This window comes from Dipodomys spectabilis, unplaced genomic scaffold, assembly GCF_019054845.1.
Source record: "Dipodomys spectabilis isolate Male_0828 unplaced genomic scaffold, ASM1905484v1 ptg000234l, whole genome shotgun sequence".
NCBI lineage: Eukaryota > Metazoa > Chordata > Mammalia > Rodentia > Heteromyidae > Dipodomys > Dipodomys spectabilis.
Window position 1 is genome coordinate 17,975,001 of NW_024870911.1, and position 24,728 is coordinate 17,999,728.

General features: G+C 46.7%; 1 protein-coding gene across 2 annotated transcripts in view; it reads right to left on the bottom strand.

The window, feature by feature from the left end:
* The window catches only part of Ikzf4 (IKAROS family zinc finger 4), a 26,636-nt gene extending 4,494 nt beyond the window's left edge, over window positions 1-22,142 (bottom strand). The window contains exons 1-6 of one of the 2 annotated variants that reach the window (XM_042698909.1): window positions 22,085-22,142; window positions 20,115-20,180; window positions 14,027-14,079; window positions 5,082-5,186; window positions 3,838-4,098; window positions 3,103-3,270 (exon numbers count right to left, since the gene is read on the bottom strand). In XM_042698909.1, the coding sequence (XP_042554843.1) occupies window positions 3,103-3,270; window positions 3,838-4,098; window positions 5,082-5,186; window positions 14,027-14,066 (574 nt within the window). In that variant the 5' untranslated portion in view covers window positions 14,067-14,079; window positions 20,115-20,180; window positions 22,085-22,142. Of the gene's footprint in view, window positions 1-3,102; window positions 3,271-3,837; window positions 4,099-5,081; window positions 5,187-6,439; window positions 6,534-8,355; window positions 8,443-14,026; window positions 14,080-20,114; window positions 20,181-22,084 lie in introns of those variants that run through there. The other variant, XM_042698910.1, reaches the window with a different exon arrangement.
* Window positions 22,143-24,728: the final 2,586 nt, after the last annotated feature.

A 24,728-nucleotide genomic window follows, 5' to 3' on the forward strand; every position in this document is an offset into this window, starting at 1 on the left:
ATGAGGGCCTAGGGACTTTGTAGGGGATTGACCCTGACAGGCAAGCAAGCCCCACCCTAGGATCTCAGAGTGTGGGGCCCCCGACTGTGGTTTAACCTTTCCATGTGGCAGGTGGGTAAAAATGTTGTTTATCAGACAAGGGGATTTTTTTGCTTACGAGCTCTCTGCTTTGATTTGGGGGAAATTGGTGGGCTAGAGTGACAGAAACAAGAGCCCTGCGATCTGCCATGCAGGGAGGGGCCGTTTTCAATGACCTTTATTTGTATTTTTACCTACATCTCTAGTCTGGTTTTACCGTTGATTTTCTTTTTTCCTGGCTTTCTGCCAAGATAGCCCCAGAAGGACCACCCCTACAAGAAACTGTCTTTTTGCTTTTTTCTTTTGTGGTGGTACTGGGGCTTAAACTCATTGCCTTGTGCTAATTAGGCAAGAAAAATTCTGCGAAGAGTAAAAGAATGAAAGAAAAGAGAAGTCAGGTATTCATGGCTCACTACAATCCCCTCTACTTGAGAGGCTAATATCAGGAGGACTTAAGTTCAAGGCCAGCCAAGCTATACCGTGAGAATGCTTTTTGAACCGCTAGTTAGGCACAGTAGCACACATCTGTCATCCCGGCTTCACGGGAGGCTGAAATAGGGGAGGATCCCCATTTCAGGCCAGCAGAGGAAGGAAAGTCCATGAGACTCCATCCCAATGGAAGAAGCTAGGTGTAGTGACATGTACCTGTCATCCCAGGTATAACAGGAAGTCTAAAGTAGGCCAATTGTGGCTAAGGTACTCATCCAGGGAAAAGCAAGACCCTGGTCTCAATGTGGGGAGTGGGGGAGGGGGAGGAAAGGCTGGAAAGTGTAGCTTACCAATAGAATGCCTACCTGCCTAGCATATGTAAGGCCCTGAGTTAAAACTCCATTACCACCACCAAAAAAAAAAAAAAAGCTGGCCAATGGTGGCTCACACCTGGCGAAGGCTAAGATCTGTGAATCACTATTTAAAGCCAGGTGGGGAGGAAAATCACTGAGACTCTTATCTCCAACTAACTACAAAAAGCCAGAAGTGGTGCTGTGGCTCAAGTAGTAGAGCTAGCCTTGAGCACAGCATAGAGAGGCTCAGGGACAAAGTTCAGGCCCTGAATTCAAGCCCCAGGACCCTCAAAACAAACAGACAAACAAAAACAAAACAAGAAATAACAGCAGGAGATTGAGATCTAAGGAGCACAATTCAAAGCCAGCCCAGGCAGGAAAGTCCATGAAACTCTTAACTCCAATTAACCACCAAAAAGCCAGATTTGAAGCTGTAGCTCAAGTGGTAGAGTGCTAGCCTTGGGCAAAAGAAAAGCTCAGGGACAGCACCTAGGCCCTGAGTTCAAGCCCCGTGACTGACAAAAAGGAAGGAAGGGAGGAAGGGAGGAAGGGAGGAAGGAAGGAAGGAAGGAAGGAAGGAAGGAAGGAAGGAAGGAAGGAAGGAAGGAAGGAAGGAAGGAAGAGAAGAAAGTGAAATGATTGCTCTGTCTCTTTAAGTCTTGGCCCAGAAGAACTGAAGAAAAGAGAAAAATAATGAGGAAAGTTTCTGAAGACAGGCCTTACTGGTTCTTTCCCCTCTTCTCCTCTTCCTGCCTTTGTCAATGTTGAGCTCCTGCTTTCCTGCCAGTTCAGCTCCTGGTCTATTCCCAAGTCCAAGCAAAAAGCCCAAAACTTAGTAAAATGCTTCACAAGTACTATTTGTCCAATTGATTATGACAGATAATTGGTTCAAACAGTCATGATTGGGCAGGCTAGAAAGCCTTGCCAATCCAGTTCCCTCAGTTCCAAGTACTGAACCCTAGGTGCTGTCTGGGTTTGCTCCTGCCTCTGCAAAAGTGACACCCTCTTGTGATCAAGAAAAGAAGTGGGATGCTCTTGCAGTTTGGAGGACCTAGGTTCCATTTTTCCTAGTTTTTTTTGTTTGTTTTTGGGTCCGGTCGTGGGGCCTGAACTCTGGGCCTGGGCGCTGTCCCTCAGCTCTTCAGCTCAAGACTAGCACTCTACCACTTGAGCCACACCCGCCACTTCCGGCTTTTTTCTTTTTGCTTATGTGGTGCTGAGGAATCGAACCCAGGGCCTCATGCATGCAAGGCAAGCGCTCTACCACTGAGCCACCTTCCCAGCCCCATTTTTCCTAGTTTGGGAACCAGTAAGAAGTGGCACAGGAGTCAGACTATGGTTTCTCAAGACCCCTAGTTCTGTGGGGTGGGACGTGGTAATGATGCTGATGGGGGTGGGATGAATGAGAGTGGGAAGAGGACCTTTTAATGGGCTCAGAAATGGGGAGGAGACAGGATACAGATGGCTCTTGAATCATCATATTTTCAAGGCAAAAGTGGGGAGGAGAGGAGGGAGGTGTCTATAAACCTAGCTAACTAGGAGGCCAAGATCTGAGGATTGTAGTTTGAAGCCAGCCTGGACAGAATAGCCCAAAGGATCCTATATCCAAAATAAACAGCAAAAAATTCTGAATGGAAGTATGGCTCAAGTGATAGAGTGCCAGCTATGAGCAAGAAAGCTGAGGGAGTTCAAAGTTCTGAAGTCAAGCTCCAGCATTGGCACGAGGTGGGTGGGCAAAGCCAAGATTGTTGCCCATGCTGGGTTGGTGGTTCATGCCTACAATTCTAGCTACTCAGAAGGCTGAGATCTGAGGACCATGATTGGAAGCCAGCTGGGGCTGGAAAGTCTGTGAGACTCTTATCTCCAATTAACCACCAGAAAATGGAAGTGGCACTGTGGCTCAAAATGGTAGACCACTAGCCTTGGACTAAAAAGCTCAGGGACATTGCCCAGGCCCTGGGTTCAATCCCCAGGACCACTCCTTCCCCCCACCCCCCAAAAAAAAGAATGGCACCTTTGCTTCATGTTGTAAAGTACTGCAGTAAAATGCCTGAGCAAGAAGTCCCCTAAATTCTTCCTGGGCCCTAATGCTCCAAAGAGGGCTTAGAGACACAGTGCCCTAAATGCCCTGTGAACATAACCTGTGGGCATCACCTTTGTGACAGACCCTGTGACTGCCCTGGGAGCTCTATTTACTGGGTGTCCCAGGGTCCCACTCTCTCTCCTTCTGCTGATCACTGACCTGAGTGTGTGCGGAGGTGGCCAGTGAGGGCATCACGCCGGCGGCAAGCATAGTTGCAGAAGGGACATTTGAAGGGCTTTTCCCCAGAGTGCAGCTTGATGTGGCGCAGCAGGTTCCCTTTCTGGGTGAAGGAAGCGCCACACTGGTTGCAATGGAAAGGCCTCTCACCTGCAAGTGGAAGCACAGGTCCTAGAGGACTGGGTATGAGGAGCAGGGACAGCTGGACCTAGCTCCAGCCGGGGGGAAGTTCTCTGAACACTGTGGAGGAATGTGGCACACACATAGGAATGAATCCTGAGGTACAGGTGTTTAACCTTCCTTTGTTTTTTTTTGTCAGCAAGAAAATATTTGGGCCGTGTGCCCATGGCTCACACCTATAATCCTAGCTACTCAGGTGGCTGAGATCTGAGGACTGAGATTCAAAGCCAGCCCGGGGAGGAAAGCCTGTGAGACTCTTACCTCCAATAAACCACTCAGAAAACCGGAGTGGTGCTGTGGCTCAAGTGGTAGAGTGCTAGCCTTGAGCTGAAGAGCTCAGGGATAGCGCCCAGGCCCAGAGTTCAAGACCCATGAATGATCAAATAAAAAAAAAATTGGGGGGGGGTGATACCCTTCCATATTTGAGGACACTCCAACATGGCCTCCTCTAGCTGTCTAACTGCTATTTTGCCAGCACTGCTTCCGCCTGCCAGCCCTCCCCCTGGCCTCCTCCCTGTACCACTCTGGCTTACTCACCAGTGTGACTGCGCTTGTGCACCATGAGCACATTAGGTCCGATACAGACCATGCCGCACACGTCACACTTGAGCTTGCCGTTGGGCAGCCGGATGCCACCCGGGGAGTGAGGCTCCGGCCCACTCCCATCACAGTAGCCCAGGGGCTCAGATAGTGAGTCTTCCACAATCACGCTGTCATCCTTTTCCAGGAGCCGTTCGTCTGGTCCCAGCAATCTGCTTGACTCCTCATCGCTGTACATCTCCACCTTGATGGAGTTGGCTGGAAGTGGGCATGAGGTTTAGAACAGAGACAAACCAAGAGGGAACCCATCCCAGGCCAGAATGCCACTCCTCAAGCCCTACAACCGTGTCTCTAGACCCTAAGACATACAGGCCCTTAGAAGGGGCCAGTACCCTAGTTTCCCTCAGTAATATACCAGAATCCTACTAGAACCTGAAATAACCTTTCCTTCTCTCTCACCTACCAGGCAAATAGGTACCAAGGGAAAAAAAGTTGTCTTCTGACACTGGGGAGAGGAGGCCACTTAGGGGAGCCTTTTCTTTCACTCTCTTGTCATTAAGAAAGATGTTTGGCTTGGCCCTGGGCAGGAAGCCAGCAAGTAACAGTGGCGGGAAAACAGTTCTAGGAAGGCTGAAAGGGGACAACAGGCCAAAGACAGAGCAAAACTGGAAGACAGGCATGGCTTACACGATCCTCCTTCTAACCCATAAGACTGGACCCTCTAGCCATCTCTGTTCAAATCTTAGGGGTATACAAGGAAAGGGAGGAGCCATTGAGGAGAAGGTTTTGGCTGTAGCTCTGACCTACATTCTTGGTTATTCCAATCATTTAGAGAATGTCACAGATCTAGGGCCAGCTGGGGAAGGGCGGTCAGGGGAACCCTGCCTGGGCAGCAGAAGGATTGTGGGGAGATAGGAGGTACTTCTACTCTCTGTTTCCTACCTATTTCTACCTAATGATCATTCGTACCGACCTGCTTCTTTGGCAACAGAATTTCTCTTTGGGAGCCTATAAAGGCTGAATGCCACCCATCCTCATAGTCCTACTCTAGTCTGGTAAGTATTGGCTCTCTTTCCAGAAGCCAGGAAAGCCTGGATGCTGGATTCCTTCATGTTTTCAGAGACTCTGGGTAGGAAAACGGAGGGAAGAGACCATGAGGAAATGGTTGCCAGCAGAAGGTGAATTGAGAACCCAGCAAAAATGGGGGTGCCTAATGCCAGACAGGAGGCTGTGGTACTTACCACTGAGTGAGCGGCTGGGAGAAGAGTGCTGGCTGTTGGGGGTGCTCACTGAGGGGCCCACTGGGGCCCCAAGGAACTCCTTCTCCAGAGATGAGTCCCCGCTACCTTAGAGGAGAGAACGAAAGGGCAGGTAAAACTGGGGCTGCACTATCTACAGTCTATAGCCTAATCTTTAAAAAAAAAATCAGTTAAAATCTTACAAGCATTTATTCTACAGCCATATATAAGGCAGTGTCACACGCTGGGTACCATACCTTATGTCCCCACCAGCCTGGTGTCAGGTGCTGCCTTCCGTTAACTTAATGGTTGGGCCTCGCCTACCCAACTTTATTTAGGCCTGAGGGGAAGAGCATCACTGCCTGACGTCTGCAGGAAGCAGACTGGTGTTGGGCAGGCCAGGGCAGAGAGAAGAATAGGGGCCTGAGGAGGCCATGGTCCAGGACACACACTTCTTCCCTGCTGCTCTTCTCTGGACTCCCCAATACCAGCTTCAGCGTCTGTTGGGAGGGAATCTCGAACTGTCTCTGAACTGAATGAAAGCTCTAGTAACAATGGTAGTGGCTAATGTTCACCGTGTGCATATTATGTGCCAGACATTAATGTATGCTCTTGAAATAAATTATCTCCACAACAATCCTAGGATATAGGTGCTAATACTATGTCAACTTTTCAGATGAAGAAACACAAAAGAAACTATGTTCCTCTCAGCTGGTAGCGATGAAGCTGGGGCTGGATCACAGACAGTAAGTGCTCATGTCCTTAACCATCACTTACAGCTTGTAACTCTCCTGGAGGAGAGTTGATCCCATTAGTCTTTTTAAGTCCAGCAAAAAAATTTGAGTACTCTAGACACTAGCCTCTTAGCTAATCTGATTCTAATTACATACTTATTATTTATTATTTGGTGTTCTTTGAAGCATTAGGTAAAAAAAATTATCCTCAACATATTCATTTAAATTTGTTGACAAATGTTTTGGAAAAATGCATTTGTGAGAGCATAATATTTGTAAAAATCAGATAACATGCCTGAAAATGAATGCCTTTAAAACAAACCCCTCCTCCCCACAATCTTCTGCACATATATATGCGTGAGATAAAAATACATGTTGATAAACACACACAAAGACTCAGATCACATATGTAGAGACACATAAAGACAACATATCTACTGAGATAAACACACTCACAGCCTGCTATACAATCTAACATGGACATGCATGAATGTGTATACACAAGCCTACATATGGAAGACAGAGAGAAAGAGAGAGAGAAAGACAGATAGACAGAGATCCTAAAATTCATCCCTAAAGTCCACCTATTAGTATTTTACCCAATTGCCAAGCTATGCACATACTTACTTTCACAAAATAAAGATTCCATTATAAAATGGTTGGAGTCTTGGGCCTGAGGCAAGAAATCCGGAACACACCCTCCTGAGGGATCCCTCTCCAGCTTTGGTCAGTGGGAAGAAAACAACCACTCAGGACTTTGGGACCATTTCCCATTCATATCCTGTCCTAAAGTCCCATTTCCCCCATACTATCCCATTAAAGCCTGAAGAAATTTGTTCACAATCTATAGAAAAAGCCTTATGGCTTGAATCTGCGTTTCCCCAGCTGTGCTCTTTAGGTGAGCCATGATTTTTTAAGAAAGTTGCCTGAAATCAGAACCACACGTATATATCATGAAATGAGCATTTCAGAATTGTGGGTTAAGACTTGTAGACTCAGACCCAACTGTGAAATATGCCCTTGCAATTAAGTGTAGGGTTTACTAAGGTGAGAAGGGCTGAAAAGGGCATCTTCCTATTTCTTTTCAAACATTAATGCTGACTTGCTCCAATCACTTGATGTGAGTAAAGGGGGAAGAACAGGGATCTGTGTCAGGTGCTGAGGCCTTGATCCTAAAAGGATGAATGAGCTGCCTGGGAATGTATCCCTGGTCCCAGCTTACTAGGGCTAAGGCTGCCTTGGGGGTCCAGGGGTTCAATATCTGGGGGAAAATAGCCTTCAAGGGATACTTGGGGACACTGAGAGGAAAGCATCCTTTGTGGCTCTCCCAATTAAGGCCTGCAGACAGGTTGAGAAAGCAGGAGCCTCGAGGCACACCAGTAATTCCAGAGGCTCTTTGATGCTTTTGACCTCCCTAGAATAAAGGTAAGAGGGAAAACAGGCTCAAGTCTACTATCATGGGACTAAAACCATAAGAACCGTGTCTCTGTGTGTGTGGGGGGGGCAGAAAATCCTTTGTGGGGCTCTAGGGATTTTGACTTCTAGCCAGAGATGTGAATGGGACTAGAGTCAGATGTAGGAAATTTAGCAGTTCCTCTCTCAGCCCCCAGAAACCCCAGTGAGGGAATTTCAAATGTCTGGGACTTCCAAGGAATTCCAGACCGTCAAAGCTAAGAATGTAGGCTGCTCTCAGGTCTCAGAGACATTTTCTTGGTCAAAGTCATCATAGATTAGCCAAATCCCCAAAAGAGCCAAGCTAAAAATCCTTGAGGTTTCTACCAGAGGAAACTAGAAGAAGGTGGGCAAAGGGCAAAAAAGCAGGAGGGGAGGAACGGGGAAGAAGTGTTGGAGCCAAATGTGTCTCACATGTGAAAGGAGACTAGCCCTCTGCTCTTGCCGCCCTTCCTCGATCCCTTCAGAGAGTAGTGGCTGCCTCTAGGAATAGCTGCCAGCTGGGGCGTGAGCCTCTGCACCTCTCTGCCAGGGGCCCTCGTCCTCATTGCTTTCCCTTCTTGACCATGGGCTCCAGGTGGCAGGGAGGATGCTTGCTAGCCTGCTAGCAGGGAATAGTGGGTATCAGAGCAAAGAAAGACGCCCATCCTCGGCTCTATTGTGGGGAGGAGGCTGAGGACCCTCAGATCTGGGTGCCAGGCTGAGGCATTTGCTGTCAAGGCTCCTCTTTCCTTCCCCTCAATTCTCCCCACTACCCATTCCCACCCAGGCCTGTTTCAGCATTTTCACCCCCCCAGGCAGCTCTACCTCTCTCCCCACGGCCTAATCAAGATGTCACCACCAGCTCCCACTGTCCAAGTCTTTGCTTAGCAACACCAAACACCCTTTCCCATCCTCCAGCAAGTGGAAGGAGGAACGCCCCCTCCCCCGCCACACACACACTACACACACACACACACACACACACACAGCCCCCCCCCCCCCCCCATCCTCTCCTTCTCCTCGGGCTCGGGAGTTGTTACTGAATTGGCTCCCTAAGCCCCAGCACCCCCTTCCCCCCCTTCCACTGGCCGCCTTCTGCCTGAACTTACATTATCCTTCCCTTGCCGGTGAGACCCTGGGGTGCGAACGCGGCCGCCGCCTTGGAGACGGCGAGGGAGTGCGGGTGGTGTGTGCATGTCTGCGTCTCGGTGGCAGGCAGGGGTGAGCCCAGCCACTCACCTTCCAGGAAGCGTGGATTCCTGGAAGTGAGGGGAACCGCCGTCATTTCGCAGGCAGCAGCAGCAGCAGCAGCAGCAGCAGCAGCGGCGGCGGCGGCGGTGGTAGTGGTGGTGGTGGTGGCGGCACGGTGAGCAGGGGCCCACGGCTGCAGCCAGCAAGAACAGCTCAGCCCAGGGTTGTATGTGTGTTGAGAGGGAGTGTGTGTGCGTGTGTGTGTGTGTGTGTGTGTGTCTCAGGGAGAAAAGAGAGAGAGGAGAACACGCTTGGATGTTCTTGGGGAGGGGGCAGGAGAAAATGTGTATGGTGGGGAGGGTGGGTGCTAGGCTACAGCATCCCCAAGACAGTGAGTGCAGGGGGTGGGGGCTGGGGGGTGCACAGGGAGGGCCAGGCGGATGCCTTTGCCCTCCTGCCCAGCAGACAAAGAGGAACTGCACAACAAATGCTTGAGAAGTGTGTGTATGTGTGTGTATATGTGTGTGTGAGAGAGAGAGAGAAAAAGAGAAAGAGAGAGAGAGAGATGGATGGGCCTGTGGTAGGAGGGAGAAGGGGGGCGCCCAGCGAAGGCCCAATCCTCTGCCAGCTCGGGAAGCCAAGGCCCCAGAGGTCATGGGGCCCAGGACATGGGGCAGCTTCAAGGCTCTTGGATTGGCAGCAAGCCCCTCCCCCAGCTAATTCAGGCACCACATTCCCTTTTCCCTTCCTCCTCTTTAGGTCAGGGGACTGAAAGCCCCCTTTCCCAGCAGGGAGAGGGCCCATCCTGGTGTAGTATCATTCAGGGCCACCGATCTCAAGAAAAAAGGCCTGTCTGGTCTCCCCACCTTCCCTCCCTTGGGTGTCCCTGGGGCTCCAGCAGCGACAGCCCTGGATGAATTTGCCCTCTATCAGGACAAGGCCTCTGCTCCCTTCGCTTCCAGAGGAGCTGCTGACTGCTGAGCTGACCTACTTCGGATGACTACATTTTCTGATTCCAAGAATTTGGAGGTGGGAGGGGCCATGAAACTTTGGGCTGCCTACCCCTGGATCCTTTTCTCCTAAGGTTCTCTTAAACATTTCACAGCTCCAAAATACTTGGAAAGAGCTCTGCTCAGTCAATTAACTGCCTGAGCCAGGTTTGAGCAATTCCATTTCCCTTGAAATATAGAAGTGTGTGTGTGTGTGTGTGTGTGTGTAGATCTGTTCTATAAATTAATAGACTCCCTTTTTTTTTTTCTACAAATGGGTATGATCTGTGTCTTTAGGAAGAGAAGGGGAGAGGAAACAAGAAATGGCCTTTCTGAAGTAGGCTCTGCCAAGTGGTAAAATCACTTTCAAGGATAGGAAATCTATCTCCTTCATCAGGTGTTGAGATGAGGGAAGGCCGCCTGGCATGGAGGCAGGGAACTGCAGTGGGAGCTGAGAAGGGGCTATGGGTACCTTAGAAGGGCTGTACATGGGGCCCATCCCTCTGCTTCCCTATCAGCACAGGAGAGGCTGGTCAGTGATGGACCCTCAGATGCTTCTCCAGCAAACTCTCTCAGTCCTGCCCAGCCCTGCCCAGCCCTGCAGGGGGCACTCTTCAGAGCTAAGGTTAGCTCTGCCTTGACTTGCTCTTTCCTGCTTGCTGTAAGGTAGCTGCTGACATCTAGAATTCTAAAACAAGGGTAAGGAGTTTGAGGCCTCTATTTTCAGTCTACAACTTGCTATAAGCAGGTACACTTGGTTTCACAGCACAGTAAATCTAATAGCCTTAGAAGTTTTCTGCTAGTATCCAGTATTCCCCAAAGACACTGCTGAAAAGTGTATAGGATAGTTCCCTAACCACCTTCCTTTCTTATTTGTCTACCTTATGAAAAGCACAGGATAATATCCATCTCTAAAGCAGGATCCTAGGTGTTGTTGGTCAACAGTGAATAAGCTTAACCTGGGCAGGAGGTAGGAAGACCAGCTGGTTCCTCAGAAGTGCCATGACTTAATTCCAATAAGGTTTCAATTGAAGCAGCCCACCTTGTCTCTGTTATTCTGTACAGCATGTGACAGGTACTGAACACCTGTACCCAATCCAATTCCTTCCCTCCTTAGATGAGAAAGGGGTCAGAGTCAACCACTTAGTGTACGTTATCCAAGTGTTGCCAGAGATTCTCGTGTGTGTCTCATCTGTTCTCCTTCATTGTGTGCCAAAAATTCCTTCATCAGTCCCACTTTAGAGTAAAAATATATACTTCAGGATTGGGGGCCAGTGGCTCATGACTGTAATCCTAGCTATTCAGGAAGCTGAGAGTAGGTTTGAAGCCTGCCAGAAAGTCTATGCATAGCATGTGCACATGCACACGTGCGTGCGTGTGTGCGCACACACACACACACACATACTTCATTCAGGTCAATTCCATACCACTTTTGATTTTTCTTTTTCTGTTTTTGTTTGTGTGTTTTTTTTTTGTTTTTTTTTTTTGGGGTCCGGTAGTGGGGCCTGAACTCTGGGCCTGGGTGCTGTCCCTCAGCTCTTCAGCTCAAGGCTAGCGCTCTACCACTTGAGCCACAGTGCCACTTCCGGCTTTTTTCTTATGTGGTGCTGAGGAATCGAACCCAGGGCCTCGAGCATGCAAGGCAAGTGCTCTACCACTGAGCCACCTTCCCAGCCCCTTTTGTTTTGTTTTTTTGTTGGTTGTGGGGCTTGAACTCTGGGCCTGGGCACTGTCCCTCAGCTCTTCAGCTCAAGGCTAGTGCTCTACCACTTGAGCCACAGCAACACTTCTGGCTTTTTCTGTTTATATGGTGCTGAGGAATCGAACCCAGGGCCTCTTGCATGCGAGGCAAGCACTCTACCACTGAGCTACCTTCCCAGCCCTTTTTTCTGTTTTTGAACAGTACCTGGGCTTCAACTCAGGGATATCACACTTGCTTGGTTTACTTTTGCTCATACTTATTTTTGCTCATGGCTGGCGCTCTACCACCTGAGCTATGCTTCTAGCCTAGCTTTTTGCTGGTTAATTGGAGATGGAATCTGGTGGACTTTTCTCTCCTAGCTGGCTTTGAACTGTGTTCCCCCACGTCTCAGCCACCTGAGTAGCTAGGATTAAGGTGTGAGCCACCGGCACTCAGCTTTCACTTAGATTTCTTTCTTTTTTTTTTTTTTTTTTTGGGTCCAGTCGTGGGGCCTGAACTCTGGGCCTGGGCACTGTCCCTCAGCTCTTCAGCTCAAGGCTAGCGCTCTACCACTTGAGCCACAGCGCCACTTCCGGTTTTTTTCTTATGTGGTGCTGAGGAATCGAACCCAGGGCCTCGAGCATGCAAAGCAAGTGCTCTACCAGTGAGCCACCTTCCCAGCCCCCTCACTTAGATTTCTTATATGATTACAGATCACATCAAAAACCAATTCTGTCTTCCCTAATCTCTAATAGTCATTTGTTGCCTTGACATTCTATTGGGTTTTTCCATCTTAAGGCTAACTCTACTTTTGGTCCTTTCCTGTACTCTCAGAGAACAAACTGGATAAAGGACTTTATTTCTTTTTACCTTATTAAACCTGATTACTTGAAGACACACATATACACACACACACACCTATATATATTTGGTCATGGGCCTTGAACTTGGGGCCTTGGTACTGTCCCTGAGCTCTTTTTGCTCAAGGCTAGCGCTGTACCACTTGAGCCTTAGTGCCACTTCTGTTTTTCTGGTGGTTAATTGGAGTTAAGAGTCTCATGGGGAGGGCTGGGAAGGTGGCTCAGTGGTAGAGTGCTTGCCTTGCATGCATGAGGCCCTAGGTTCGATTCCTCAGCACCACAGAAGCAAAAAAGAAAAAAGCTAGAAGTGGTGCTGTGGCTCAAGTGGTAGAGCACTAGTCTTGAGGTGAAGAGCTGAAAGACAGCGCCCAAGCCCCCAGAGTTGAGGCCCCACGACTGACCAAAAAAAAAAAAAAAAAACCTAGAGTCTCATGGGACTTTCTGATTGGGCTCAGATCTCAGCCTCCTGAGTAGCTAGTAATACAGGCATGAGCCACTGGCACCCAGCTACTTGGATATCTTTAAAAGCATTCATACTGTAATAATGACCTGTTCTGTCTCTGTAAGATTATTTGACAGGTGTGAAAAGCTGTAACATGCTAATATAGTAGAAAAAGATGAGGGAGCCTGAGAACTGGATTGATTCTCCTTATCTTCAAAGGATGCAAATTGGTAGTTCACTGGCAGAATTCAGCCCATATGTAAGTTTGACTTGCCTCATGGAGCATTCCACCCCTCCCCTAGTTGTGGGACTTAAACTCTGGGCCTGGGCACTGTCTCTAAGCTCTTCAGCTCAAGGCTAGCACTCTACCACTTGAGCCACAGTACCACTTCTGGTTTTCTGGTGGTTTATTGAAGAGTCTCATGGACTTTCCTGTCCAGGCTGGCTTTGAACTGCAATCCTCAGATCTCAGCCCCCTGAGTAGCTAGGATTACAGGTGTGAGCCACCAGTGCCCAGCTCATGGAACATTTAAAAAAAAAAAAATGTTGTCTTTTTTTTTTTTTGCCAGTCCTAGGGCTTGAACTCAGGGCCTGGACACTGTCCCAAGCTTCTTTTGCTTGAGGCTAACACTCTACCACTTGAGCCACAGCACTTCTGGCTTTTTCTGTTTATGTAGTACTGAGAAATTGAACCCAAGACTTCATGCATGCTAGGCAAGCACTCTACCAGTAAGCCACATTCCCAGCCCTTAAGTCATTATTTTAAAATGGAGTTATTTCAAATAAAAATTCAGATTTCTGATTTTTCATGAAAAGTTGGAGGATTCACATCCTTATGAGACACTGACCTGCACACACTGACTGTTAGTCCTTGAGATAGGACGTGGTTCTCCAGTTCGTGACAGTCCCTCCTGTTCTCGTCTACCGTCTGTCCTAGCCAGCTTTGTTTGTTCATATACTCTCCAGGTCCCTGCAGGCTTAGAGGTTTGAAATACTATTCTATTCTCTATTTGGAAGGGGCAGAATTCCATGTTTGACTGGTGTCTTCAGAGCACAGGAAGAAGAACCACATCTTCCTTCTATCTATTTGCTTCAAATTGTCCCTCATAGGCCCATTTGTACTCCCCTTCTATTCCTTTCCCTCTTCCCTGTGCCCCAAGCACTCTGGGGAAGAGAATCACTATTTAGAGATAGTTTAAAAATCACAAAAGGTTCATACCTGCAATCTTAAGCTACTCAGGAGACTTGAGATCTGAGACTCAGAGTAAGAAGCCAGCCAGGACAGGAAAATCCACCGGAGTCTTATCTCTAATTTACCACCACCAAGTTAGAAAAGGAGCTGTGGCTCAAGTGGTAGAGTGCTAGCTTTGAGCAAAGAAAGTTCAGAGACAATGCCCAAGCCCTGAGTTCAAGCCCCCGGACCAGCACCAAAACCATACAAACAAATCACAAAAGAATTGCATGATACTATCAAGTGCTACCAAGCAAGAATGTTATCTCTATGACTGACATTTAATCACGTAGAGGTGTTGTGCCTCAGATGAAGGCTCTCTGCTCTGCCCCACAGGACAGTGTCTGCTCCCAGGCCCGTCCAAATGGAACACACAGAAGGCATACCAGACATATAGGAGCGGCCATTGCAGTCTTCCATATCCATGTTAAAAAAGATTCTGTTGAAAGAGATAAAAAAGCTGTTACTAAAAGCTGGGCTCATGCCTGTAATCCTAGCTACTTAGGAGGCTGAGATCTGAGGATTGCTATTCAAAGCCAGCTTGGGCAGGAAAGTCCATGAGACTCTTATCTCCAATTAACCACTAGAAAACTGAAAGTGGCGCTGTGGCTCAAGTGGTAGAGCGCTAGCCTTGAGCTGAAGAGCTGAGGGACAGCGCCCAGACCCAGAATTTAAGCCCCAAGACTAACCAAAAAAAAAAAAAGCTCCTTTTAGAAGCCAAATAAGGTTTTTCTTTATTATGTTGGAATAAGAAAGAAACCTAAAGGATTATTTAAGAAAAAAAAAAACAAAAAACAACCCAAACCCTCATTCCTTGTCCTATGGGAAAGACAATGTACCTGGACATAGAAAGCTCTAGATTTCCTTCAGGTCTAGCACTCTACCATCTGAGCACAGCTACACTTTTGGTGGCTAATTGGAGTCTCATTGACTTTCCTGCTCTAGCTGGCTTCAAACCATAATTTTCAGATCTCAGCCACCAGAGTAGCTAGGATAAAAGGCATGAGCCACTATGTCTGGCTCAATTCACATCTTATGGAGTGAAAACACTATTTTAGTCCAGAGTGGTCCTGGATTTTGAGAATGTACCCTTGCCTGTAATGGACTTGATGCTCAAAGACTACACCTCAGCTTTTTTTTGTTTTGTTTTTCTGTCCGGTCGTGGGGCCTGAACTCTGGGCCTGGGCACTGTCCCTCAGCTATTCAGCTCAAGGCTAGCACTCTACCACTTGAGCCACAGTGCCACTTCTGGCTTTTTTCTTTTTGCTTATGTGGTGCTGAGGAATCGAACCCAGGGCCTCAGGCATGCAAGGCAAGTGCTCTACCACTGAGCCACCTTCCCAGCCTTCAGCTTTTTTGTTGTTGTTGTTGTTTGGCATGGGGCTTGAACTCTGGGCCTGGGCGCTGTCTCTGAGCTCTTCAGCTCAAGGCAAGCACTCTATCACTTGAACCACAGCACACTTCCGGTTTTCTGGTGGTTAACTGGAGATAAGAGTCTCACAGACTTTGCTGCCCAGGCTGGCTTTAAATGGCAATCCTCAGATCCCAGCCTCCGGAGTAGCTAGGATTACAGGTATGAGCCACCGGAGCCCCGCTAGCTTTTTTTTTTTTAAGTTTTAATTTTTTAAATTGTTATTATAAAGGTGATGTACAGAGGGGTTACAGTTAGAAAAGTCATGTAAAGATTACCTTTCTTTTTGAACTGGGTGCTCAAGTGGTAGAGCACTCGCCTTGAGCTGAAGAGCTCAGAAATAGCACCCAGGTCCAGAGTTCAAGCCCCCAGGACCAAAAAATTAAAAAATAAATTACATTTCTTTACCCCTTACTCCTCAGCTCTTACAAACAAAGAAACAGCCTATTAAGGCACCAGACTTCAGTTAAAGACAGGGTAGGAAGAAGTCAGATTCAATCATTTAAGGGTGTATGTGTGTGTGTAAAGACAGGGTAGGAAGAAGTCAGATTCAATCATTTAAGGGTGTGTGTGTGTATGCACCAGTCCTGGGGCTTGAACTCTGAACCTGGGTGCTATCCCTGAACTTTTTTTGCTCAAAACTAACACTCTATCAGTTGATTTTGTTTTTTGGGGTTTTTTTTTTGTTGGGTCCGGTCGTGGGGCCTGAACTCTGGGCCTGGGCGCTGTCCCTCAGCTCTTCAGCTCAAGGCTAGCACTCTACCACTTGAGCCACAGCGCCACTTCAGGCTTTTTTCTTTTTGCTTATGTGGTGCTGAGGAATCGAATCCAGGGCCTCATGCATGCAAGGCAAGCGCTCTACCACTGAGCCACCTTCCCAGCCCCAACACTCTTACCAGTTGAGATAGAGCTTTATTTCCAGCTTTTTTTGGTGGTTAACTGGAGATAAGAGTCTCACAGACTTTCTTGCTCAGGCAGACTTCAAATCAGGATCCTTAGATCTCAGCCTCCTAAATAGCTAGGATTACAGGCTTGAGCCACTAGTGCATGGCAAGCACACACACACACATGCATATGTGTATATATATATTTGTATATATGTGTATGTATATATTATTTATGAGTGTGTATAATTTTAAAGGTAGGTTAATTAGTCTATTTTGAGGGAAAGCAAGCAATTGGCAGTAAAGAATTAAACAATCAAAAACTGAGAACAATTAAAAGTGATGATTTTTTGCAAAGTATTATATCCTTAGGAGCCTGTGGGAATAGAAAACAAATCTATCTGGCAGAAACCTGCATACATCAAAACTGCTTTTACTACTTATCTAATAAAAATCAATGCCCCAGAGGCAGATTTGAGGGAGCAAGAGTGGGCACAGGAACAGGCACTGTGGCCACTGGGACTCTTGCTCTCTTGATTCTCACAGAGGCAGACAGGTTAAAAACAACTAGGTTTGCCTGCATATATAGATTGAGTGGTGAGAAGGTAATGGGATATGTGGGGAACAGAGGGAATATTTTTCTTTCCCCTCCCATTCTTTTTTTTTTTTTTCCTTGAACTCAGGGCCTGGGCACGGTCCCTGAGCTTCTTTTGTTCAAGGTTAGCACTCTACCAATTGAGCCACAGCACCACTTCTGGCTTTTTCTGTGTATGTGATACTGAGGAATGGAACCCAGGGCTTTATGCATGCTAAGCAAGCACTCTACCTCTAAGCCATATTCCTAGCCCCTCAACTTCTCTTTTCTTGACATCCTCCCTGGAATGGACTGAGCTCTGGGACCAGACCACAACAATAAGTGATTGCATGAAGGTCCCCTTAGAGGCAATGATTAGCCCAAGTCCACATGGTCAGGTAAGTCATACCCTTTGGAATTAGCCAGTCTTGAGGCGGTCAGAGATCCAAAGACATGGGAGGGCAGTCTGGTACCCAGGGCCCCTGTCATTTCCAAATCATTAGCTCCATAAATGCCCTTTAAAACAACCACAAAGCTCAAAGTACCATGTATACCCTTTCTCCACATATAAGAGGTATAAGTGAGATTTTCTCTGTTTTCTTAGAAAAACAGAGACTCAAAGCAGTCAAGTTGCTTGTCCCAGTATTCCTGGTAAGACAAGTGTCCTGCCTCCCTAAGATATAGGGTCTTTTTGTTAGTTTGTTTTTGTTTTTCTGGTCCTAGGGCTTGAACTCTGGGCCTGGACACTGTCCCTGAACTCTATTGTTCAAGGATGGCACTCTACCACTTTGAGCAGTACCATTTCTGGTCTTCTGGTGATTAATTGGAGATAGAAGTCTCATGGGCTGGCTTCAAACTATAATCCTCAGCTCTCAGCCTCCTGAGTAGCTAGGATTACAAGTGTTAGCCACTGGTACCGGGCAGATGTGGTCTTTTGAATATACCAGGGTGCTTCCTTTCAGAAGCTAGACTGCTCAAGGCTTCTTGGATGTTCTTGCTTTCTACTGTGTCTAACATCATTTGTGTGATCCCTATAGGAGTGAGGTCTGTTACATAAAAACAAGTTGAACTGGTTTTAAGAGAAAAATATTCTAATGTGTGTGTGCACATGTGTGTGTGTATACCTACCTGTGTAAACCAGAGGCTGTTACATAAGCACTAGAGGTGCAAGCAGTCAAAGCAAAGCATTCAGCTGGCACTGGATCAGGAAGTGAATCTCATTCTTGAACTCGTGCTGAAATGGGCTCAAAACAATTTCCAGGAGGGTCTGAGTGTTTCTGAGTTGGACTTTCTTCCTAGTAGAAAACTGAGCTCTCTGGCTTCTTAATGGCTGTTAACAGGTGTTCTGTGACATATCTTGGGCAAAATCAGTACTTAGCTGCCTCCAATGAGTCTAAATGCCAAGTTGGTAATCCTGGAAGTGAGAGTGTTTGAGACTGCTGTCCTCAGTCTCAGTTTTCTAAAAACTCGTAGCAAAGCAGCAGATGTACTTAACTCTTTGCTCAGATCTCCAAGCAGCACATGATTCCCAACCTCCCACTCCCTACCCTGCACAGCACCTCTCCCTCTGAGACCAGGCAGGCAGCTTTAGTGTCTCTTTAGGGAACTGGGTCAAACTAGACAGTGCCAACTAGACACAATAAAGAAGGAGGAGGTACAAGGAAAGAGAACCTAGTGATACAAAACATATTTGGCTCAAAGATCTTGGATGGAAAGTGGCTTTAAAGCAATATAACCATCATTCAGTGATGGAGGTGAGCATGTATGTATTGTAAATTTGGCTTAGTGAGTTTACAGAACAAGTAGAGACTGATAATCTCCCAACTCAAAAGGGAAGCATCTGTGAGAAGAGAGCAAAGGTTGATCATAGTAACTTCATGAATTAAAGACTATTTCCTTCTCTCTGTGTGTGTGTGTGTATGTGTGTATGTATATGTGTGTGTGTGTGTGTGTGTGTGTGTGTGTGTGTGTGTGTGTACCTTAATAGGAATAGGTAAAAAATGGTACATTTCTAGAGAGAAAATTTCCCACCAGACTCCTATGACAATTGCACTGAGGACTGGACCCAGGGTCTGACATCCAAAGGCAAGTCAGGGGTCAGCAATCACCCCCATGTCTCCAAAACATTCCCACAGTTCTTAACCCCCAGTGGCAGAATGTGAAAAAGTCAATTTGCTCTATGTATTGATTTTTTTGCGGGGGGAGGGTAAGGGAGCTGATTGTGGGGCTTGAATTCTGGGCCTAAGCACTGTCCCTGAGCTCTTCAATTCAAGGCTAGCCACAGAGCCACGTCTAGTTTTCTTGTGGCTAATTGGAGATAAGAGTCTCATGGATGTTCTTGCAGGGGCTGGCTGCAATCCTTAGATCTCAGCCTCCTGAATAGCTAGGATCACAGGCGTGAGCCACCAGTGCCCAGCTTATGTATTGATTTTTAAAGGCATAAAGTTGCATGGTTATCACTAGTAATTAAAACTCTTCAAATCCTCCAGTTTGATTAAGTGTTGATCCAAAATTGGAATTTAAAACACACTCTTTGCAGCCTAATGGATAGAAAGGTGAGAAGAAAGATGTTGCTGGGAGAAAGGAAGGGATGAATGATAAGGCTCTAAGCCATACTTTTGTTATTACTCCCAAATTGCAAGAGGGAGAAATGTAATTTTTTTAAGTTGGTATTGGGGTTTGAAGTTGGAGCCTGGGCACTGTCCCTGAGCAAGGCTAGCACTCTACCATTTTGAGTACCTCTTCCAGTTTTCTGGTGGTAGTTGGAGAAAAAGAGTCTTACAAACTTTCCTGCTCAGGCTGGCTTCAAACCACAATCCTCATATCTCAGCCTTCTGACTAGCTAGAGTAATAGGCGTGAGCCACCAGTGCCCAGTCAAAGTAGAAAATTTTTCTTTAGTTCCCCTTTGGACTGGAGGTGGAATCCAGTGTTTAAGTTTAGACAGAATTTCCTATGAATCTTGGATGTCAACAGTTCAGGTACCACAATAAACAAATCCTAGAACATCATCCTCTGTCACTTCCTCAACTGAGTTTTTTTGGTCCAGTCTAGCACTCTTATCACTTGAGTCACAGCTCCAATTCTGGCATTTTGGTGGTTAATTGAGAGAAGAATCTCACAGACTTTCTTTACTTTGAACCACAGTCCTCAGATCTCAGTGTCCTGAGTAGCTAGAATAGCCTCTCTCTCTCTCTCTCTCTTTTTAGCCAGGCTGTAGTGACCTCCTGATTGTGTACAATACACATGAATCAACTCAGCTTCCTTAGCCAAGGGCTCAGGGAACAGTGAATGCTCAGGTCATCCTAGAAATGGCCAGTGTCTAAAATAAGAAGAAGTGGCTGGGAATGTAGCTTAGTGATAGAGTGCTTACCTAGCAAGCATGAAGCCCTGGGTTTGATTCCTCAGTATCACATAAACAGAAAAAGTCAGAAGTGGTGGTATGGCTTGAGTGGTGGAGTGCTAGTCTTGAAAAAGAAGCTCAGGGACAGTGCCCAGGCCCTGAGTTCAAGCCCCAGGACTGGCAACAACAACAAAAAAGAAAAGAAAAGAAGAAGAAAGGCAAGAGCTGGAAACACAACATCTGGGCGGAGGCAGGGGATGTCACCTTTTAGCCTTCAGATGGATTCTTCTTTTCCCTTGTTCTTTGTGCTTCCTGTCTTCCTTATATAGACTGTGGAACACAGAGAAGGCTGAGGGTTTGGAGTGGGAGGAGATATAATCCTAGACCCCCACCTCACGTCTCATTTCAGGACTTGCAGAACTAAGGAAAGGACCAAAGGTGCGATGCATGTGAGATGATTCTTTCTGGATTTTTTGGGGTACACCCTTGGGTCTGTGGTACCTGTGTTTCTGGAAAGGCCCCATAGGGGTACCACTGTTCCTTTGTAAGTTTGGGCAGAAGTGGGGAAGTATGGTAGAGGAGTTTAATTTGAACTTTATGATCAGTTTCAAAGTCAAATATACCCAAAGCAGGGCTCTCTCAAGTGCTTGAAAGATTGGGGTAGGGTAGCAAAAGCATGAGAGAAAAAGAAGCAATCTTCTGGCCAGAACATGGTAGTCCCTAATACATACAGAGCAAAAGAACTCACTATTGTTTGGGCCAGAAAGATATTTTCAGGCACTTCTGGTAACAGACTGACTCTTGCTCTGATAAGCTATGATAAGCCTCTCTACTTCCTCTGGAAGGCCCAGGAAGCTTGGAGCTAGTACAGAGTTGAAATGGAGTTCAATTAAACCCCAGGATGCTTTTGATTTTGTTTTTCTTTTTGTGGTACTGAGGTCTGATTTCAAGGCCTCACAATTGCCAGTATGATCCTCTACCACTTGAGCTGTACCTTCAGTCTTGCTTTTTTTTTTTTTTTGTCAGTCATGGGGCTTGAACTCTGGGCCTGGGCACTGTCCCTCAGCTCTTCAGGTCAAGGCTAGCGCTCTACCACTTGAGCTATAGTTCCACTTCTGGTTTTCTGGTGGTTAATTGGAGATAAGAGTCTCATAGACTTTCCTGCTAGGGCTAGCTTTAAACCGCAATCCTCAGACCTCAGCCTCCTGAGTAGTTAGGATTACAGGTGTGAGTCACCGGTGCCTGGCTTAGCCCTGCTTTTTACTAGTTATTTTGGAGATGGATTCTAGCCAAACCCTTTTTTTTTGGGGGGGGGGGCGGTCCAGTTGTGGGGCCTAAACTCTGGGCCTGGGCGCTGTCCGTCAGCTCTTCAGCTCAAGGCTAAGGCTCTACTACTTGAGCCACAGCACCACTTCTGGCTTTTTTTTCTTTTTGCTTATGTGGTGCTGAGGAATTGAACTCAGGGCCTCATGCATGCAAGGCAAGTGCTCTACCACTGAGCCACCTTCCCAGCCCCATCTAGCCAAACTCTTATACTGGGCTGTCCTTGAACTATGATCCACCAGTTCCTAGACTCCTTAATAACTAGGATTACTGTTGGTCTGAAGCACCAGTTCTAGGAAGTTCAGGTGCTGTACCATTGAGCCACACCCCTGGCCCCAAACTCTAGATTTTAAAAGAGGAAACTAAGCCCAGAGTCACTTATCTGGTTGGCAATAGAAGCAGCACAAGCAGAGGCCAGGTTACCAGTAGAGTTCTCTCCACTGGGACACAAAGTTTAATCTTGTCCCAGCTGGAACATTTGGGCCACCTGGTTTGCTATCCTTCTTGGGTTATGATGTGAACAGCTTTTTTAGTCTATATCTTTGTGACTTAAACTGCTGAACTGGAAACACAATCTTATGGATAAGAGAACATGGCTTTGTGGCAGAGTGCTTGCCTATCATGCATGAAACCCTGGGTTCAATTCCTTAGTACCACATAAACAGAAGTGACTCAAGTCATAGAGTGCTAGCCTTGAGCAAAAGAAGCTCAGGGATAGTGCCCAGGCCCTGAGTTCAAGCCCTAGGACTGTGGGGGGGGGGGTGATAAAAAGAGGAAGGAAGGAAGGAAGGAAGGAAGGAAGGAAGGAAGGAAGGAAGGAAGGAAGGAAGGAAGGAAGGAGAAGAAAGAAAGAAGGAAGGAAGGAAGGAAGGAAATGATAGACTAGAGGAAATTGCCAAACTGGTGCTCACTGAATCTCTTCATGGTAGAAACAGTGGCTTCTTGGTTCATGGACTACCCCATTGTATTGTATTGGTGGCCACAGGGTGGATACTGCATCTAGAGAATAGATTCATATCAGTCCTTATCTGTACTACATGTTCTTAGATATTTCTGTCTGATAAAACTTGACCTTGACTGTTTCCTCAAGAGGGTTTATAACTCTTCTTAGGGAGGTAACAGCCTGGAATTCAGAGCCTTCTCCAACACACACACACACACACACACACACACACACACACACACACACACACACACACACAGTCAGGAGACCAATTAAGAAAAGGAGTGGCTCTGGCTTGTCCATACACACAGGATCCCACATTTTCATTGTTTCTCCAAAGTAAAGCAAGACTAGAAATACCTGACCAATGATAACTTATCTTTAATTAATTTCCTTAAAGATAGAAAGTGTGTGTGTGTGTGTGCTCACGCGCACACACGTGTGTGCCTGTTGTGTGTGGAGAGAGAAAGAACAAGAGTTAGGAAGAGGGAGGAAAGGATAAGGAACAAACAAACATGTGCCACTTAGAAAAGAATTCCTTTGCAGATCTTCCTGGGGGGAAGGGAGCAGGGTAAAAGATGGAATAAATTTCTCCCATGCTGGGAAGTACAAGCAAATTCCAAACTAAGAACAAATAAAGAACCTTTCAGTTGCGTTTTCTTTGGAAAAAAATCAGGACTTCTTTCTGAACTACATCTGAAACATGCTTTACCCTAAACCTACTGAGAGGAAGAGGATGGTCCAGAAACTGCAATTGAACTAACTGCTCTTTGTGAGCAACAAAGACATACCTTGTGCCTGACATCTCAACATCCACAGACTGGGGCAGGATAGATACCCAAAGCTGCCAAAATGAGAGCAGCATTCATCACCTCAGGCCCATCCCAGAAGCTCTAGTGAAACCTCTCCTGCTTCCCAATGGTAAGGCTCATTTTGGGTGTTTTTTGTTTGTTTGTTTTCTGATAGTATTTTTACCTCAGAGACCATTTATCTGACTGGTATCAAGTCCCAAGGGGCAACCTAGATTCTCTGGCTTTAGACTGTTGGAAGGGAAGGCCGAAGTCCCCTGTAAATCACCAAGGAAGTCACTGACCTACTGGCTCATAAGGAGGTCAGAACTTATCAGTTGGGCATTTTATACATGATGACCTAACAAGGCACTTTCCTTCTTCCTTTTTCAGTATTGGGGACTGATCTCAGGATTTATTTAGCAAGTACTCTACCACCTTAGCCACACAGTGCTTTCAATTTTTGTCATTTTTTCCCTCTGGCCTTGTCAGTCCTCAGATCTAATACATTTTTTGCATACACACACACACTGGGAGCCTTAAACTCTCACTTGGCTCTTTTACTCTACAACTTGAGCCATACTTACAGTTCCAGCTTTTTTATCTGGATAACTGGAGACAAGGATTTGTTTGCCCTAGATGGCTCTAAACTGGGATCCTCAGATCTCGACCTCTTGGTGTGAATCACTGGCATCTGGCTTGAGTGGACATACTTAAAGTAGTTGGACACCTGTCTTTCATGCTTCCTAAGGATATAAACAAGTCCTAGGCAACATGAGCAAGCATTAGTAAGGGGAGATGGCCTCAACGGTCATCTGGCTAGAGGCCTAGGGCTGACAGTAAGCAGGTTAGAAATAAACTAAGTTCACCATGGATGCTTTGAAGGCTCAGGCTGAGGCAGACACACTCAACAGGAGTTACTAACATGTGAGATTGATAAAATTCACAACAGTAAATAGTTGTGTTGAGAAGAGAATGAGGTGAAAGAAAGCGAGCAAAGCTTGACATGGTGGTCGGTGATAGAAGCAGAGTTGGTAGACTCTTGACCTTGGATGAACAAATACCTTATTTCTGTAACATCATATCAAAAGGCCTGCACTCCTTAAACATTCTCCTTCCTGGGGCTGGGAGGGTGGCTCAGCGGTAGAGTGCTTGCCTTGCATTCATGAAGCCCTGGGTTCGATTCTTCAGCACCGCATAAACAGAAAAAGCCAGAAGTGGTGCTGTGGCTCAAGTGGTAGAGTGCTAGTCTTGAGCTGAAGGGCTGAGGGAAAGTGCCCAGGCCCAGAATTCAGGCCCCACGATTGACAAACAAAAAAAAAACTCCTTCCTGACTGGGAAGGTGGCTCAGTGGTAGAGCACTTGCCTTGCATGCCTGAGGCCCTGGGTTCGATTCCTCAGCACCACATAAGAAAAAGCCGGAAGTGGCGCTGTGGCTCAAGTGGTAGAGCACTAGCCTTGAGCTGAAGAGCTGAGGGACAGCGCCCAGGCCCAGAGTTCAGGCTCCACGACCAGACCAAAAAAAAAAAACAAAAAACTCCTTCCTCCCCAGAGTAGGATTCGTTATGATTTAAACTAAACAGTACAAAGAAAGTCAATGAAAAATTTGAAAGTGAGTATCTACAACTCTAGCAGATAAAGGGTAAGAAAGTAACTGGAGATGGGTCTGTATGAGGAGGTACACAGAGTATTCAGGAAGCAGGCAAATTACCCCCCCCCCCAAGTTTTATTTTTCTTTTTTACTTCTTTTTTTTCCTCCTTCGGGAACTGGGGTTTGAAATCAAGGTCTGGGTGCTCTACCTCTTGAGCCACACCACCACTTCC